Source organism: Melanotaenia boesemani, chromosome 1 (assembly GCF_017639745.1).
Source record: "Melanotaenia boesemani isolate fMelBoe1 chromosome 1, fMelBoe1.pri, whole genome shotgun sequence".
Taxonomy (NCBI): domain Eukaryota; kingdom Metazoa; phylum Chordata; class Actinopteri; order Atheriniformes; family Melanotaeniidae; genus Melanotaenia; species Melanotaenia boesemani.
The window spans coordinates 9,422,843-9,438,548 of record NC_055682.1 but is presented as its reverse complement, the minus strand read 5'-3'; the positions used below and the strand labels follow the sequence as shown (position 1 = coordinate 9,438,548).

The window sequence follows — 15,706 nt, the reverse complement described above, 5'->3', positions numbered from 1 at the left end:
GAAAGGAGTGGTTGACACTTTATACTGACTGTTCTTATTGTGTCAGATGTCTTTGGAGAGTGTTACTCCAACAGTGAAGACAGGGCTTATGCGTTGTTAGTGAGGAGAACACATTGCTGGAGCAAATCTACAGTCCTCAACTTGGCAACTGAGGCAGATGCTAAATCCTTCTTTGCTCATGATGGAGTCCAGGTAATAAGAACACACATTTATGTGCTCATTTGGCTTTAATTTATCTGATTTATCTGATTTTCTTCAGCCACTTACTGATCAAAATGCTGTGAAATTAAATATATTCAGATTATTTAGCTGTCTGCTGTGCAGAGGTACTCTGTTATGTTATGAATACCTTGTATGCCAATATAGATTTCATTCAGCAAAAAAGAATAATAATAATTCCCTGAACATTCCTCCTAGAGATGTCCTTGTCATTACAAAGTCATCACTGAGAGTTAATTGGTATTCAGAGTCAGCAGGGAAAGTTAGCTCGCAGTGAATAACATCTTTTATTTAAAGCACACAGTTGGAATAATAGTCTATTTTAATGGAAAGTTGTTAATTATGATTCAGTACATGCATATTATTTAGAGATAATTTAGATTCTGTGGGTGAGAGATTGAGGGTGGACAAGACCATGACTAAGCATCAGGTGTCCCTTCATGCGAGTGACCTAATTTTAAACCTCCATTGCACGTCAAATGAAATGAGGGATTTTTTTTTCTCTTTTGTTATATTATTCCTCCTGTTTGACTTCTAAGAATATAGACCAAAGACTTTGAGGTGAAAATATTCCAGGAACTACAGTGCCCCCTTGTGGTAAATTTCATTCACAGGTCCATTTGTGAAACAAAACGTTTAAAAAGGTCAAATCTTTCGACAGGCTCTCCTCACAAAGATCTGGTGGGGGGCCATGACCACAGACACAGCTATCTCCAAGCTTGTGGTGTCTTTCTTCTGTCCTCCGCTCATCTGGACCAACCTCATAAAGTTTAGGTGACAAATCTCTTATACCAACTCATCTTTTGTTTGAACCATGTAAACAGGCCATATGTCTTTCTGTTGTGTGCACCAAAACCCTCTGATGTTTCTTTCAGCGAAGAGGAACTGGATAACCGGAATGATAACAAACAGTTTGCAGAGCTGGACAGCCTGGATACAGAAAAAGCTTTACTGCTAACTGATGATGACGACCATTTGTGAGTTTCCAATCAACACAGTTTTTAGTTGAAACTTATTTAATTAATAGCCAAAGAATTATAGCCTACTAATAATATACCAGCATAAAACTTACTTCAGTTTTTGTCCTTTGTTTTGCTACTTTTCTTTTTTTTTTACTTTACTTTTCTTTTTTTTTCCATAACAAATTTGTCTTATTATCAAGTAAGAAAAACTAGATAAACACATAAACTAGAAAACAAGCATATGCAACATATCATAAAATTAACAAAAGCATATCATCTTCATTACAGTAACTTACATCAGGACAGCAGAATGCAATTACGTGTCTTTCACCAACAGTTTTCCATCTTTTCTCATTTTTGTTTTGCAGGGACTCTTCACCTGGAGGTCCAGAGACTCAGAGCTGTGCCTTTGTGTGGTGGCGCTTCCTGCTCCGCCGCTGGCGTCGTTTCTGGAGTGCTCCTGTCACCGTGTTCCTCGGCAATGTCATCATGTACTTCGCCTTCCTCTGCCTCTTCACCTACGTGCTCCTACTAGATTTTCGTCCGCCACCACCCTTTGGTCCTGGAGCTCCAGAGATAATGCTCTACTTCTGGGTCTTTACCTTGGTGCTGGAGGAACTTCGACAGGTGATGATCAAAGAATTAAATCTATCTGTCTCTCTGTTAACACAATCTGTTTCAAACATGTTTCAAGTTCACACATCAGTATTTTATTATTTGTTTGTTAGGATTGCACATTTATTTATTCCAGCAGTCTCACACTTATTGTGATGGAGCAGCATTTTCATTAGACGTGCTATACAGTTCACTCCTGACAAGTCAGACACATCTGAGTAGGTGAAGATGTGATTCACTAGAGTGAGCTTATTCTCTCTTGGGTTTTAAGGATTCATGAGCCCTTCACCTCTCTGCATTACTCCTGCCCAGAGAGCCAGGTCAGACAAGCATGATCCCTTATTGCAGGGAGGCTATTGAGCCTCCCCTGGGCACAAAAGACCCATATGAGACAGGCCTTCCATCCGCCTTCTTTTTCAATGTGCAGCTCACATGGTGCCTGAAATTAACAGCATAACTTGGCTGGATGCAGGCGTGGCATGTTACCAAGCCCAGCGCAGTCTCTGTGCCTTCAAATGAATGGCATCCATCCATCCACCTATCTATCTATGTTACATAGAGTTATCTCATCTTCATGTTGGTATTTAGAGTGACAGTAAGGGCTGACACGCCTATGTGTCACTTACTGAGAGCGTCATTCCATCCTCGGCTTGTTGTCAAGACAACAATGCCATCAAGGGACCAAGAACTGCTTCTTGATAGACAAACAGATGCTCTGCCTCAGTCACAAGTGAAAACGCTTGGTGAGAGAAGCATTTTACAGAGGTGAGGAATTAGAGCATTGCAGGTGCCTTTAACACAGCAGGAACATGTACTGGCGAACTCCCTTTTGGCCATGCAGGCGTGTCTGAAAAGGGTTTTGGTGTTATGACCTGGCAGGAGGCATACAGATGTAGAAAAGGACATGCTATTTTTCTTTAGACTGAAAAGAAATTTTAAAAAATATTAACACATGAACTATATTTATGCAACAGAGCTTCTTCACTGATGAAGAGATGAACATCTTGAAGAAGTTTAAACTCTATGTAGAGGACAACTGGAACAAGTGTGACATGGTGGCCATCTCACTCTTTGTTGTGGGTGTTTCTTGCAGGTAATTTTTACTAAATGACACTAATAAAGCCATAAAAATTCAACATATCTGCAGTAGATTTGCTTTTCGTGATGGTTCAAGGTAAAGGATTAAAATAAGATGACAAGAAATGGTAGAAATGATTAAAACAGAGGGTATGATTTTTTTTTTTTAAATTTTCCAGAATGGCAAATGACACCTATGAAGCAGGACGGACAGTTCTGGCACTAGATTTCATGGTATTTACTCTACGTCTGATCCACATCTTCGCCATTCATAAGCAGCTGGGTCCCAAGATTATCATCGTGGAAAGAATGGTGACCAAAACAAAAAACTCCTATATTTCAACATTTCAATTCTGAGGACCGTGTATCAAAAGTAAAGAGAACTGTGTTAGTTATTAAGAGGATGGAAATGTCTCTGTCTTGCAGATGAAGGATGTTTTCTTCTTCCTCTTCTTCCTGAGTGTGTGGCTCATTGCATATGGAGTTGCCACCCAGGCTCTTCTCCACCCAAATGATCAAAGAATTGACTGGGTGTTTCGCAGAGTCTTGTACCGCCCATATCTGCATATTTTCGGCCAGATCCCATTAGAAGACATAGATGGTAAACTGCAGTCAATAAACTATCCGAATCTCTTATAAAGATGCAACTGAAATGTTTTCACCCATGAAAAAATGTATCATCAGCGTGCAGCGCTCCACTGACCTGAATATTCTGAACTAATCTTGTTGTTTCTTATTCTCTCATGAAATTGGCCACAGCTGCTCGGATGCCTGAAATTAACTGCACCAGTGACTCAAATGAAATTTTCTTGGGCCTGAGGCCACCCTGTCCTAACGTCTATGCCAATTGGCTGGTCATTCTGCTCCTGGTTATCTTCCTTCTTGTCACCAATGTCCTGCTGCTCAACCTCCTCATTGCCATGTTCAGGTCAGTTTATACGTGGATTTGCTTGGGGGAATCGGTTAAGCTGGTTGCTTCACATAACATAGTACTTTATTTCTTCCAAATTTCCAGTTACACCTTCCAGGTGGTGCAAGGAAACACTGACATCTTCTGGAAGTTCCAGAGATATAACCTGATAGTGGAATACCACAGCCGCCCAGCCCTGGCCCCACCCTTCATCATCATCAGCCATCTCTCCCAGCTCCTCCTCTCCCTGGTCAAACGCTCAGAGTCGAAACAGGAGCATCTTGGTATGAAGGTTCTACAATCATGTTTCCATTAGGGGCCTGTAAAGACATATTTTTTAAACGTATTTAGCTATATTAGAATAAATTGTCCTTGTACCTCATATTTTCTTTCCATGAAAAATTTTCCTTAGTTTTAATTGAGAATTGTACCATGTCCTTTTGTGTGTAAGTGTGTTTTCTTGTGTCTTGGCAGAGAGGGAACTTCCTGCGGGCCTTGACCAGAGGCTGATAACATGGGAGACTGTTCAGAAAGAAAACTACTTAGCAAAACTGGAGCACCGGCACTGGGAGAGCAGTGAGGAGAGACTCAAGAGTACTGCTTCAAAGTAATTATTTTGCAGATTTAAAAAAATAATAATAATAGGTGAACTTTTTTTTTTTTTAGTTATTGCTTTTTCTGTTTTTTCCCCCCTAACACCAATCTGTAGCTTATTTAAAGGTCTCATATAATTTGTTTCAAAAACATTATTTCAGATTTGTTTTAACTGATTGTTTGATATCAAGGGTGAAGAGCTTGTTGAAGACTGTTAACGGAATCAAGGACCAAGAGAAACGACTGACATCCATTGAAGTTCAGGTAAACCCCAGAAAAAATATGCTTTGATGCATTTTCCCCAGTTTTCAAGTTGTGAGAGTACTCTTAAAGATTGCATAACTATGAGTCATTTCTGCCTTCTCCTCTAGGTCAGATATTGTGGAGAGGTGCTGTCCTGGATGGCAGAGTGCTTTGCTCAGAGCACACTCAAATGTGGTAAAGAAGCTCCAAGAGCTCCAAGTGAGTCAAAAAAATTTAAGCAAGAAAAATCATTTAATTGTTGCTGAATAAGTGATAAAAATATCTGAGATCAGAAGACAGTACAGTATTGTGATCTTGCACTTTCAGTGATGCATAATTCACAATTTAACATTATTACTGAATGAAATTTCAGCGTCCCTTTCAGGCAGCAAGGGAGGAACCACAGAGGAAGAACCTCAAAGCCAACCAGAGAAAGAAGCCAAACAAGAGGCAGAAGAAGGCAAACCAAGTCACCTGGGATATGGAGCCAATAAGAAATTTCCTTACATTGATGAGTAACAGTCAGAAAGATAACTTGAGGCCCACAGACACTATGTACCATGGTCCAACCCAAATTCATCTACATGGCTCTACCCATCATTTTGTGTTGATAGGATGTCCTGATATTAGTCATCTGAGAGTCCAAATGACCCAAAAATTCTGTTTAAAGACACAATGTTAACTCTTCATTTGAAAAAGACTGCCACCCACCAGAGTTAGCGGTGGTCATTTGGATTTGGGATAATAAGGTTTTATTTCTAGAATAATGCAAAATAATTTGATTTAGGGATTAAGCTTAAATTCAAATTGAATTGATAAAATAGTGTGGAACTTATTTTTTTCAGCAGGCTGCTGTAACATAGAAAATGTTAGAATTTTCACTTGTGACCTTAAAAACGAAATATCAGAGAGAGTCTGTCATTTGTTAGGCTGACACATACAAGCAGTGCAGTGAGTGATCAGTCTGCACGTCATACAGCAGTGGCAGAGTTCAAAAAGGCATCAAAACATTTAAATAAGTAATAAATCACATGCTCAGGAGTTTAGGTTATTTAGCTTTATTACATAAACTTTATGTAATCAGATTACTAAAAATGGCATGGCACTTTAACATAATCAATAGAAAACAAAAGCAGAAAGCAAAAGCAAACGATACAAACAAGTAGACTTAATCAAAAAGCAGCATTTTGCTTTAAAGAAAAATATTTAGCATTTGCAATTGACATCTGGATATTTACACTTGAAATATATGTCCAAAACATCACATCAGCCAGGAACTTAAATGAAACATATCATAAAGTCTGTCAAATGCAGCTATCTGTACCCAGAAGGGAAATAAACTGTAACAAAGACCTGAACAGAATATCTACGATGAGGGCAAAATGCTTTGTTTTTTTTATTGATTTGCCCCAATTCATTACAGTACATTCTGCTTGTCTGAAGAAATGTTGTGTTCTCAAGTCAGAACACGTTTCTGCCTGCTAAAGTGTCAAATTGTGATAAGAGTTAGGTGACACTTCTTCACTGTTGTCCAGCAATTACTGTTAAAAAAAGGTTCTTTGTCATATCACCAACTGTGGGTATAATAAACAATTTTCACACAGCCGAGCACTAGTCGTAAATACAATAAAATCTGCTCTTTACAACTAAGCTTGCTGATAGCACTAGTGGAGGCACTTTGATTTTCACTGGGCTATTACAGACACTAGTTGTACAGTGATATTCAGTCAGCAGGTTGATTATGTTCGGCTGATTAGACACCAACTGATTATAAAATGTGAACTTAATAGGTTTGACTGAGTGAGTAGACGTGATTTAAAACTCTTTCAAAGCATGTATAAGGTGTGTCAAAATTAAACTAACAGAAATAATAACATGATTTTAAAGTTAAACATGCATCTATGTTGGTCCATGAACCCGTGGTTTGAGTCTGGTCACCACAAACTAATCTAAACTAATTTTCAGCATTTTAAGTAGGTTGGCTGTAGTACCTGCTTAATATGCTACAGTGACCTACAGCGATGGGGGACTCAGTAAATGCTGGGCCCCCCATTGGTGCTTTTATCAATCAAATTTAACATCTAGGAAATATTTAGATTTTAGAAGGGAGGAATACTGGAAAACTCTGTAGAGCATCAAGTAAGTAGCGTAACAGATCAGTCATCTGGTTAGAGACCATGGTGTTTCTACAGATGCTAATGCATTTTAGCGCATACTTGAAAGCCAACAACATCTGACATAAAGGCACAGATATTGCCACAGCAAATTTAAAGGTAATTACAATATCTATTGCATGATTTAATGCTCAAAATTTCCAATATTACAGTTGAGAACGAAGGCTTTCATAACATATACATTAGATCTGAGGTACAAGATAAAAACAAGACTGCATTTCACAGAAAAAAAATGTGTGACTTGTGTAACAAGGTTGAGAGCTGTATTGGGCTGCAATGAACTGACTCAGATCGAGTTGTTCTGTGTAAAATGCATCACCCCCGAATTATACTGTACCCCATGTAACTAGCACACATCAGGACATATTCTGATACATACCCCTGGTGTTTATCTATTTGGGGGGGGGGGACACTGCACTGCACTGGAAGCTGTACTGTACATGTCAATGTGGGGCACCAGTGACTCAGGTTGGTGGTTTAAATTCCACTTTATCCCAGTCAATCTGTTGTTGTGCCCTTGTATCACCCACCGGCGTCTGCATTGTTGGTGTGTGAATGTTGGTGGTCTGAGAGGCATGGATTGGCTGCCATGTTTTCGACAGGCTGCCATTGGGCAGCTGTGGCTACACAAGCAACTCACCACCACATGTAAGACTGTGGTTTGAATGAATAATGGATTCACTGTAAAGCACTTTGGGTGCCTTGAAAAAACACTATATAAATTATTATAAGATGATGATCCCACAGAAATTAGTTTGGCTTTAGTCCCTTGAAACCGATGCTTCAGGTCCTCGAGGTTGCACTGCTGGTCCCTCCCGGTTGAACATGTCAAAACGTGGCGTCACTTCACAGCGGATAAGAAGTGTGTCATCTTTAACAAAAGCTCTCTGGCCCAGCTGATTCAGGTGCATAAAGGTGACATAACCAAATCCTTTGGGGTTGCGCTGGATGACGGGCCTCTGGAAGGCCTGCAAGTCTGGCTTTGTCTCCATGACTTCCATGTGATGTTGACTCTCGGGTCCCTGGTCTAGTATGGCGAGCCGGATGACTCCTTGAAATGGCCATGTTAGTTGCCCATCATAAGCTCCTTGCATGGTGTGAACAAAGAGGGAGACGTAGTTGGAGCAGCGTGGGGCATTGGGGGTTTGCAGGTGTAAACGGAGACACAGCTTGTAGCCTGGACGGCCTGTGTAAAAACCGGGACTGTGCTCCACCACTGATAGGCCTGCTTCTTGGTTCCGCAAGAGGGCAGAGAAATTTCTGAGGGGCCAGATGAAGATACCATGACACTGTTGGGCCTCCAGTTCCTTTATAGTCTCCTCCAGCATTGACACCCTACGCCTGAGCTCAGCTAGCTGGCCTGCCTGTGAAAGAAATAGGATAGTTTGAAAGGACAAAGGTTCAAAAATTAAATCTACAACAGTCCTCAAACTGTGGCATATGTACCACTGGTGGTACTCCTGCTCACCCTAGCAGTATGCGGAAGAAATGTCAGATTTAACCAATTTATGAATTACACTTTCTTCTCATGTTTCCAACAAAAGATCTCTACAATAAAGGGTTCTCTTTAATTGTTGTCATAACAAAGAAACACAAAAGAATGGATGTAGTCAAATCTTAGACTAAAGCTAACAAAAACAACAACCAAAACTGTCTCAGATTCCTTAGGGTTATGATGACCTAGCTCAACAACATGCACTCTGGACAATATACCATTTGACTTTTTAAAAAGAGTTTTTACCTCAGTAGAAAGTGTTCTCCTACTTATAGTTAACAGCTCACTGCAATCTGGCATTTTTCCCCAAATCCCTAAAGATAGCTGCCAGCTGATTACTGAAAAAGTTGTATTTCACCAGCTTAATGACTTTTTAAATGAAAGTGGAAACCTTGATAAATTTCAGTCCGACTTCCAACCTCATCACAGCACTGAAAGAGCTCTGGTCAAAGTGTTAAATGACATTAGGTTGAATACTGATTCTGGTCAAGTATCAGTCCTGGTTCTGCTGGATCTCAGTGCTGCATTTGATACTGTAGATCACAAAATCCTGTTGCACAGGCTGGAAAACTGGGTTTGACTTTCTGGAGAGGTCCTTAACTGATTCAGGTCCTATTTAAAAGGCCGGAGTTATTTTGTTACGATCGGCAGCTATGAATCTGAGTGATTGGCCATGACTTGTGGAGTCCCCCAGGGGTCAGTCCTTGGACTTCTTCTGTTCAACTTAATCTCCCTTTAGGTCAAATATTACAGAACTTTAGAATTAATTATCACTGTTTTGCAGATGATACACAACTTTATGTCTCTGTCACCAGACGACTGGAGCCCAATAGACTGTGTGTCAGTGACACAAACAAAGAAACACCTGGATGAGGGAGAATTTTCTACAATTAAATGAAGACATAACAGATAATTGTCTTTGGTAGCAAAGAGAAGAGGGTCAGCATTGGTAAACACCTGGGGACTTGGGCTCTTAAAATCACAGACCAAGTTCGTAACCTTGGAGGGTTGATAAGACTCAGACCTGACTTTCAGCAGCCACATCAAAGCTGTTACTAAGACAGCTTTTTACCAGCTCAGAAACATCAACAGAATTTAAAGTCTTATTCTAGTCTCCCAGAAAGACCAAGAGAAACTCATCCAAGCATTCATCTCTAGTAGGTAATGGTCTTTGAACAGTACTTCCTAAAAAGGGCATTAAACATCTGCAGTTCATCCAAAACGCTGCTGCTAGAGTTTTAACCAGGACTAAGAGATCTGAACACATCACACCAGTTTTGAAATCTTTATACTGGCTTCCAGTCAGTCACAGAACAGATTTTAAAACCCTTCTGATCGTTTACAAATCTCAGAATGGTTTAGGCCCAGAATACATGTGTGATATGTTCAGAGAATATAAACCTAGAAGAGCTCTTAGATTTAAAGACGCTGGTCAACTAGTCCAAACCAGAGTCCAGACTAAACTTATTACAAGTGGAACAAACTGCCAGTGGAGATTAAACTTTCACCAAATGTAGATATTTTTAAATCTAAGTTAAACACATTTATTTTCTCATGCACCTATGCATGAAATCTGCACGGTGACTTTTTAACTTATCTTGCTTTTAATAATTTTAATGTAATTTATGATTTTACTGTGATTTTTGCTATTTGTTGTTGCCTTTTACTACTTCTGAATGCTTTCTTTGCACCATCTGTAATGCTTTTAATGTTTTATGTAAATCACTTTGAATTGTCCTATACAAGAAATGTGCTCTACAAATAAACTTGCTTCACTTTACCTTACCGAGAGGTTCCCCTTGAGTTGAGTGACGAAGTTTACAAGCCTGTTTTGGTGATAAACAACTTTTACTATTTTAGCTGCCCCCACTCAACAATAAATAATATTTTCATTTGGAACTGACATACCCCTGCAGTCTGCAGAGTGTCTGGTGGAAAGTGGTAGGTCTTTTCTTCTATAGTTTAATGGCAGTCAAACTTTGAGATCTTGATATCTTCTGAGGTGGCATGTGACATCAAAGGTTTGAGAATTACTGTTATATATTATATTAGAGGCTGCGGTTTAGGACAAAGACATAATAATCCTTATTAGAGTATTAAAGGCAATCCATGATTTCTGTATTCAAATGGCTACAAGGCACGTTATGTAGATTTCATTGTCCTTACTAGCCAGAGATTTTGCAAAAGAACTGACAGTATGCACAAACCTTTACACAATACTGTCAATTGATTGCATGTCCATTAATGGAAAGCTTCAGCATAACTGACTCAAAAGGTAGTATGTTAGATGGACATCTATGGAGTTCCATTTGACTTTTGCATGCACACATGAAATCTTTTTACCTGATTTTATTCACCATGTAAAGACAAGACTCCTTGGAGACAGTCTGGGTAACACTTTTATATCTTAAAAAGTAAATTTTTTTTTGTTTGTTTTCAATCATCATTACAGTGTAAGAAGAGCTAATTGATGCCGTGATGGAACAGGACATCTGCTTGCAGGATTGCACAGGCTGTTTTCTACTAACCAGACTGCACAAAATACTGAAATTACACTAATTCAGAACAATTACACTGCTCTTCATTGAACTGAAGGATCTTATTTGACTGTCTGATGAAAAAAAATAAAATTAAATAAAAAACAGCCTATGGACACATCACAACATGACCACTACTCACTGGTGATGTGAATGAAATAGCACTTTGATACAGCTGGGCATCCCTTACTTGTGTCTCTTTTAAGATGATGAGCTCACGAAGTTGGTGATCCTGCTTCACCAACCGTCCATCCATCTCCCTGAGCCTCTGCATCTCCTCGCTCGGATGACATGAAGAAGGGGTGTTGCTGCAGCTCGCGGCTCCTCTGGGCCCACTACAGGCTGAAACTGACGCAGCGGCACCTTGATTCTCAGAGGAAATAGAAGGTCCTAATGTCCACATGGGTTTGGGTGTGGTACCATTGAGGCTCACGCCACGCAAAAACTCAGCCATGTAGCGCATATGCATCTGTGTGAACTCCTGCATGTGCTGAGCTAGGTTATGGCGCTGCATCTGCAAGGGCAAACCAAATTTGTAAAGTGAAATCTGCTCTGTGTGGCTTACAGCAATAGGAGTTGAGCAACACATCAAGTTGTTTTTTTGGCCCAGTTCAAATCTGGTGCTAACGTGCATCCTGGGGGATCAAATCTAAAGTACAGGTGTTGGAAAGAATTCAGATCTAATTGCTCAAGTTATTGTCAGAACAGGCCCAGGATGGTTTTGTTCGCATTCATTTAGCAGTCTGAACAGAATGTGTTTTGGCCACACTGAAAGACCACCTGCTGACCCAATGTTGTTGTTGTCAATTTCTGCTACAAAGGTAAACAAGGAACCTGTGAGCACAAATCTTAAGCTCTTGAATTTTCTTTTTTCTCCTAGAAGTTGCCTTTTACCAGGCCTTGCCCTGACCAATCTATGTTCACTGAACTGCAAAAGGACATGTATTTTCTTACAGAAGGGACTCTAGTTCACACCGTGGACACAATGTGGAAACATGAAAGTCTTAAGGGAGGACGCAGGCTATATCCTGAAATTACTATATACACAGCATGTAAACCAGACTAAGGTTGAGACAGAGAATCCCTGAAAGATTAAGATTGGGGCTGTTTTTAGCTGAACTGGAATTTTAGGAACATTGTCCGTCCACCCCCCCCCCCCCCCCCCAAAAAAAAAAAACAACAAAAAAAAAAACAAAACACTTTTGTCAGTAATTATCAGGAGGGTTTAAAGGTGAGCCGTCTGCAAATTTTCTTTTGTTTGTGTATGTTGTACCTGCTGTTGTCACTGCCAAATCACTTTGATTACTTCACCCACTTATACAAAGCACTTGTTGACAGAGGAAAGTAGTATAAAAAACACATTATAGCAGTGATGAAAACATGTACTTTTGATCTTATGACTGATGATCACTTAGTGTGCATGTTAGCACCAAATGTGAAGAAGGCCTTTAATAGCATGTAAGATATATATAAAAAGAAACTTTACACCTGATCACCTACCATTTCTTTACATCCAAAGATGTTAAAGTTACAGGCGATAGGTGCTTTTGGGCAATCTGTATCACAATGAGACTCCAACTGTAAAAATAAAAAAAAGCATGCAACTTAACTTCATTCACATTCATTAATTCAAATCAGGTTTTGATCAAAAACATTTCAAAAAGTGAATTATCACTGTATACTTGACAGATTACAATAAGGGAGCCTGCTTCAAACAGAAAATCACTCAAATAGCAGCCTATTGTGTTATGTGCTGTGACTGGGTGTGGACCTGTTTCCTTTTATTTCAATAAAAGAGAACATGCTGTAGAGAAAAGACAACAATCAGAAACATACATATACCCGACACTTACCTGGTCTCTGATAAGATCCATCTCACAGTACTGGCACTTTACATTGGCAAAAGGACACTGCTGCTTGTGATGCTAAAGGAGCAACCAAAACAAAACCGTTAGAAGGTTAATCCTTGCTGATACACCATGCAGTTACATATCAATAAGACAACAGTACCTCTTTGTCTTCATAAACAAAGCTTGCCATGCAATCTGGGCATGACATGGGTCTTCTCTGGCATTCAACAGCTGTGTGCTCCTCTAGGCAGCTCTTTCTCACAGGCTGCTGGCATTGTGGGCAAGACACAGTGGCAAACTGACATTGAGTCAAATGATTCTGAAAGGGAAACAATATATTGAAACAATGAAGTTAATCTTACACCCTAAGAAGGGAAACAGTGATTCAGATAACTCACAATAATTTCCTACACAACTGACAAATTTTTCCCAAGCTTAAGTGACGGTTAAACAAGGATAGTCAGAGAAATTAGGAAAAAAGTTTATTAGATTCTAGGAAGGTCCTAGACCAGTAATTCTTCAGGTTGTTAAACCTAAACTTCACCATTATATAGAACTTTCCAGTTGATAAAGAGGCAACAGTGCAACAAAATGTTGGAACAATCCGGAGAAAGAATTTGTGCTAATTATTGTACTGACAAAGGAGGAAAGAAGGTAGCCCTTTCCAAGCTTACTTGTTGCTAGATTTTTTTATTTCCCTTTATCTTTAACAAGAAATATTTATAGGTTTAAACACACACACACACACACACACACACACACTTTTCCTCCCAGCAACACACGGAAGTTGCTGAAAACTCTACCTCTGTTTTCAGAGGTTCATGGTTTGCACAGTTGTGAATGAAGAGTATTACAAGTCAGAGCTGTCTGTAAAATTCAAACCTCCAAACGTCTGAGTTCCATTTTTTCAGTACAACCAAGGTTCGGACAGCGAACAGTTAGCGAGAGAATCTCCCTTTTGGCAAAGTTATCAGGAAACAGTTGGTCTTCTGAGAGCATTTCGTTGTCCACAGGACACCGCTGTCCTGCATCGCTGTTTTGCAAGAGAAGTAAACAGTAATTAAGGCTCAGTAGTACATTAATCAGTTTACACATATTGTTTAATAATGAAGCATGAAAATTACTGAAGTGTTGCCTTGTAAATTACAGACCACTTTTATTTGCTAATGAAAGAAAATATATCCTTTAATAAACAATTAAGTCTGTGTTAATAAATACATTTTAATCTGTCTGTCAGTTTTATCAAGAGAGCAGCAAAATAACATACCGAATGGACTTCTCAATGCAACTCTTGCAGAAACGGTGACCACAGCGGGTTTGAACAGCATTTCTTAACGCCATAAGGCAGATAGGGCACTCGTATTTAATCTCTAATGGTGGATCAAACTCCACATCATAGCCCTGAATCAGGAAAAGCCCAGGACCCTCTGATGGGCTAACAAGAGGTTCACGTTCCTTTTCCATCATTGCCAAGGCACAACTGGACGGCTCACTACCGATAGCTTCATCGCTGTCCTCCTCCAAACTCCCCTTATTGCTTTCAAAGCATGCCATCTGCAGAGAGAAACATTCAGTGACTTAAAGTGACAAAAGATATCACATTTTATGTAATCATCAACTAGATTTTAAACAATATTAAGTATTTATTCCCTCTCTAAAGATGATAGGTAAATACTTTAGTACATACTAAAAAAATCTAAGTGCATGAATGATTTAGCAAAAACAAAAAAGTGCACATGCTTTGTCATTCCTGCTGTTGCAAGCACCGTGCCTTGAAAATAGGTACATTTTTCAACCATCTTGTGTGTATCTTTAAAAGAATAATTCTGAAACCCAGTGACAGAAACAGAAAAAGATACACCGCAATCCAGAGGCTGCCATCTCTTTAAGTTTAATTTAAAACACAAAGAGACACATAATTCTACTTTTTAACGTCACCTTAGTAACCACATTATTAACTTCCCCAATCAACTGACCTTTTTTCAACTTCATCCCTTATTTCAAAGAGACAAAAAGCAAATAGCATAATTTGTTTTGGGGGTGCATCTGTCAACAGTTCCCTTAATGAACAAAGAACTTCGTTCATCCTACAGTACAAAACAAAATCTATCAGGTTTTGCACTGCAAGCAAATCTCCACAAATTAGACGCATGCTTGAACACTGACTATAACACTGGATGTGAAAGGTTTTCAACGGTTTCACTTCTGGATTGCATGCTTTATTTTTCGGTTTTAACGTTTTCTTTGTGTCACAGTGAGAAAGTGGACCACGGGATCTTAATATTCCTATATTGCTTTTGTGTTATGTGTTCTCTAAAGCAAGTCCGTACCAATTTAATGACAACAGTCTTCAATTTTATATCCTGGGCTCAACCTTAGTCACATTACTTCCTTAAAAAAAGGATGAGCAACTCATCGTCCAAAATAACAAACACAGTAACAATTAAAACAACATTAATCAACCAGCTACAGTAAGATATATACATTAAAAAGCGACATTTTAATAGTGTAAGGTAATGACTAAGGTTATTAATAGTATAGTTCACCATAAAATCACGTTGTGATGTCCGTACAGCTACCATCAGACACGTAAGAAACTAACTTGTAAGGTTTATATTCAAACGACTACATGGTAATCTTTGTCTGATAATTAACACTGAAATGTATTTATTTATTTATAAAGATACATATATATGTATTAATTTAAATAAACCGCAAAGTCACCGTGTGCACAAAGAAGTGTTAATAATGTTGTCACTTGATAACAGCCATGCCCCTTGATACGGAACTGCAACTTTCAACCTAACTGCGCTACTTGAATAAAAGGTATTTACCTAAGCAGAAGGCAGTACGCGCACGTCCTCGCTACAAGAAGAAGCATAAAATTATTTAATACTTATGTGTCTATTAAAGCAGACATTACTTCAGGACTTACCCACCTTTAACTTTACATTTACAGAAGCCTCGAGCGTTTCGTTTCAGATTTCCTTTTTTTTTTTTTTTATCAAACGTCATATAGGATGTTGAGAA

At 39.1% G+C, this 15,706-nt stretch overlaps 2 protein-coding genes across 7 annotated transcripts in view; one reads left to right on the top strand and one right to left on the bottom strand.

Annotated features, from left to right (window-relative positions):
* Window positions 1-7,199, top strand: part of trpm5 (transient receptor potential cation channel, subfamily M, member 5) — a 19,591-nt gene extending 12,392 nt beyond the window's left edge. The window contains exons 14-26 of one of the 2 annotated variants that reach the window (XM_041979980.1): window positions 47-192; window positions 881-993; window positions 1,095-1,196; window positions 1,550-1,808; window positions 2,771-2,889; window positions 3,053-3,185; window positions 3,300-3,474; window positions 3,633-3,801; window positions 3,889-4,067; window positions 4,258-4,390; window positions 4,569-4,641; window positions 4,749-4,839; window positions 5,006-7,199. In XM_041979980.1, the coding sequence (XP_041835914.1) occupies window positions 47-192; window positions 881-993; window positions 1,095-1,196; window positions 1,550-1,808; window positions 2,771-2,889; window positions 3,053-3,185; window positions 3,300-3,474; window positions 3,633-3,801; window positions 3,889-4,067; window positions 4,258-4,390; window positions 4,569-4,641; window positions 4,749-4,839; window positions 5,006-5,139 (1,826 nt within the window). In that variant the 3' untranslated portion in view covers window positions 5,140-7,199. Of the gene's footprint in view, window positions 1-46; window positions 193-880; window positions 994-1,094; window positions 1,197-1,549; window positions 1,809-2,770; window positions 2,890-3,052; window positions 3,186-3,299; window positions 3,475-3,632; window positions 3,802-3,888; window positions 4,068-4,257; window positions 4,391-4,568; window positions 4,642-4,748; window positions 4,840-4,993 lie in introns of both variants that reach the window. The other variant, XM_041979971.1, reaches the window with a different exon arrangement.
* traf6 (TNF receptor-associated factor 6) lies at window positions 5,694-15,697 on the bottom strand. 5 transcript variants are annotated; one of them, XM_041980081.1, is made up of 9 exons: window positions 15,616-15,665; window positions 15,511-15,541; window positions 13,944-14,230; window positions 13,559-13,709; window positions 12,837-12,995; window positions 12,680-12,751; window positions 12,327-12,404; window positions 11,017-11,340; window positions 5,694-8,158 (listed from the first exon to the last, which is right to left on the bottom strand). In XM_041980081.1, the coding sequence occupies exons 3-9, from the start codon at window positions 14,228-14,230 to the stop codon at window positions 7,556-7,558; spliced, it is 1,674 nt and encodes a 557-aa protein (XP_041836015.1). In that variant the 5' UTR covers window positions 15,511-15,541; window positions 15,616-15,665; the 3' UTR covers window positions 5,694-7,555. The 5 variants fall into 5 exon arrangements, with proteins under 5 accessions (XP_041836015.1, XP_041835996.1, XP_041836005.1 ...); XM_041980062.1 differs by lacking the exon at window positions 15,511-15,541 and having other exon boundaries at window positions 15,616-15,697; XM_041980071.1 differs by having other exon boundaries at window positions 15,511-15,691.
* Between the last annotated feature and the right edge of the window lie 9 nt (window positions 15,698-15,706).

What these genes read in the sequence shown, in the direction of transcription:
- traf6 (XM_041980062.1), bottom strand. Translation starts at nt 14,230, where the DNA reads ATGGCATGCTTTGAAAGCAATAAGGGGAGTTTGGAGGAGGACAGCGAT. An exon ending in TGGAACTCAGACGTTTGGAG is followed by an intron (nt 12,996 to 13,558) that starts GTTTGAATTTTA and finishes TTTCCCTTTCAG; the next exon opens with AATCATTTGACTCAATGTCA. An exon ending in TTGTTTATGAAGACAAAGAG is followed by an intron (nt 12,752 to 12,836) that starts GTACTGTTGTCT and finishes TTGCTCCTTTAG; the next exon opens with CATCACAAGCAGCAGTGTCC.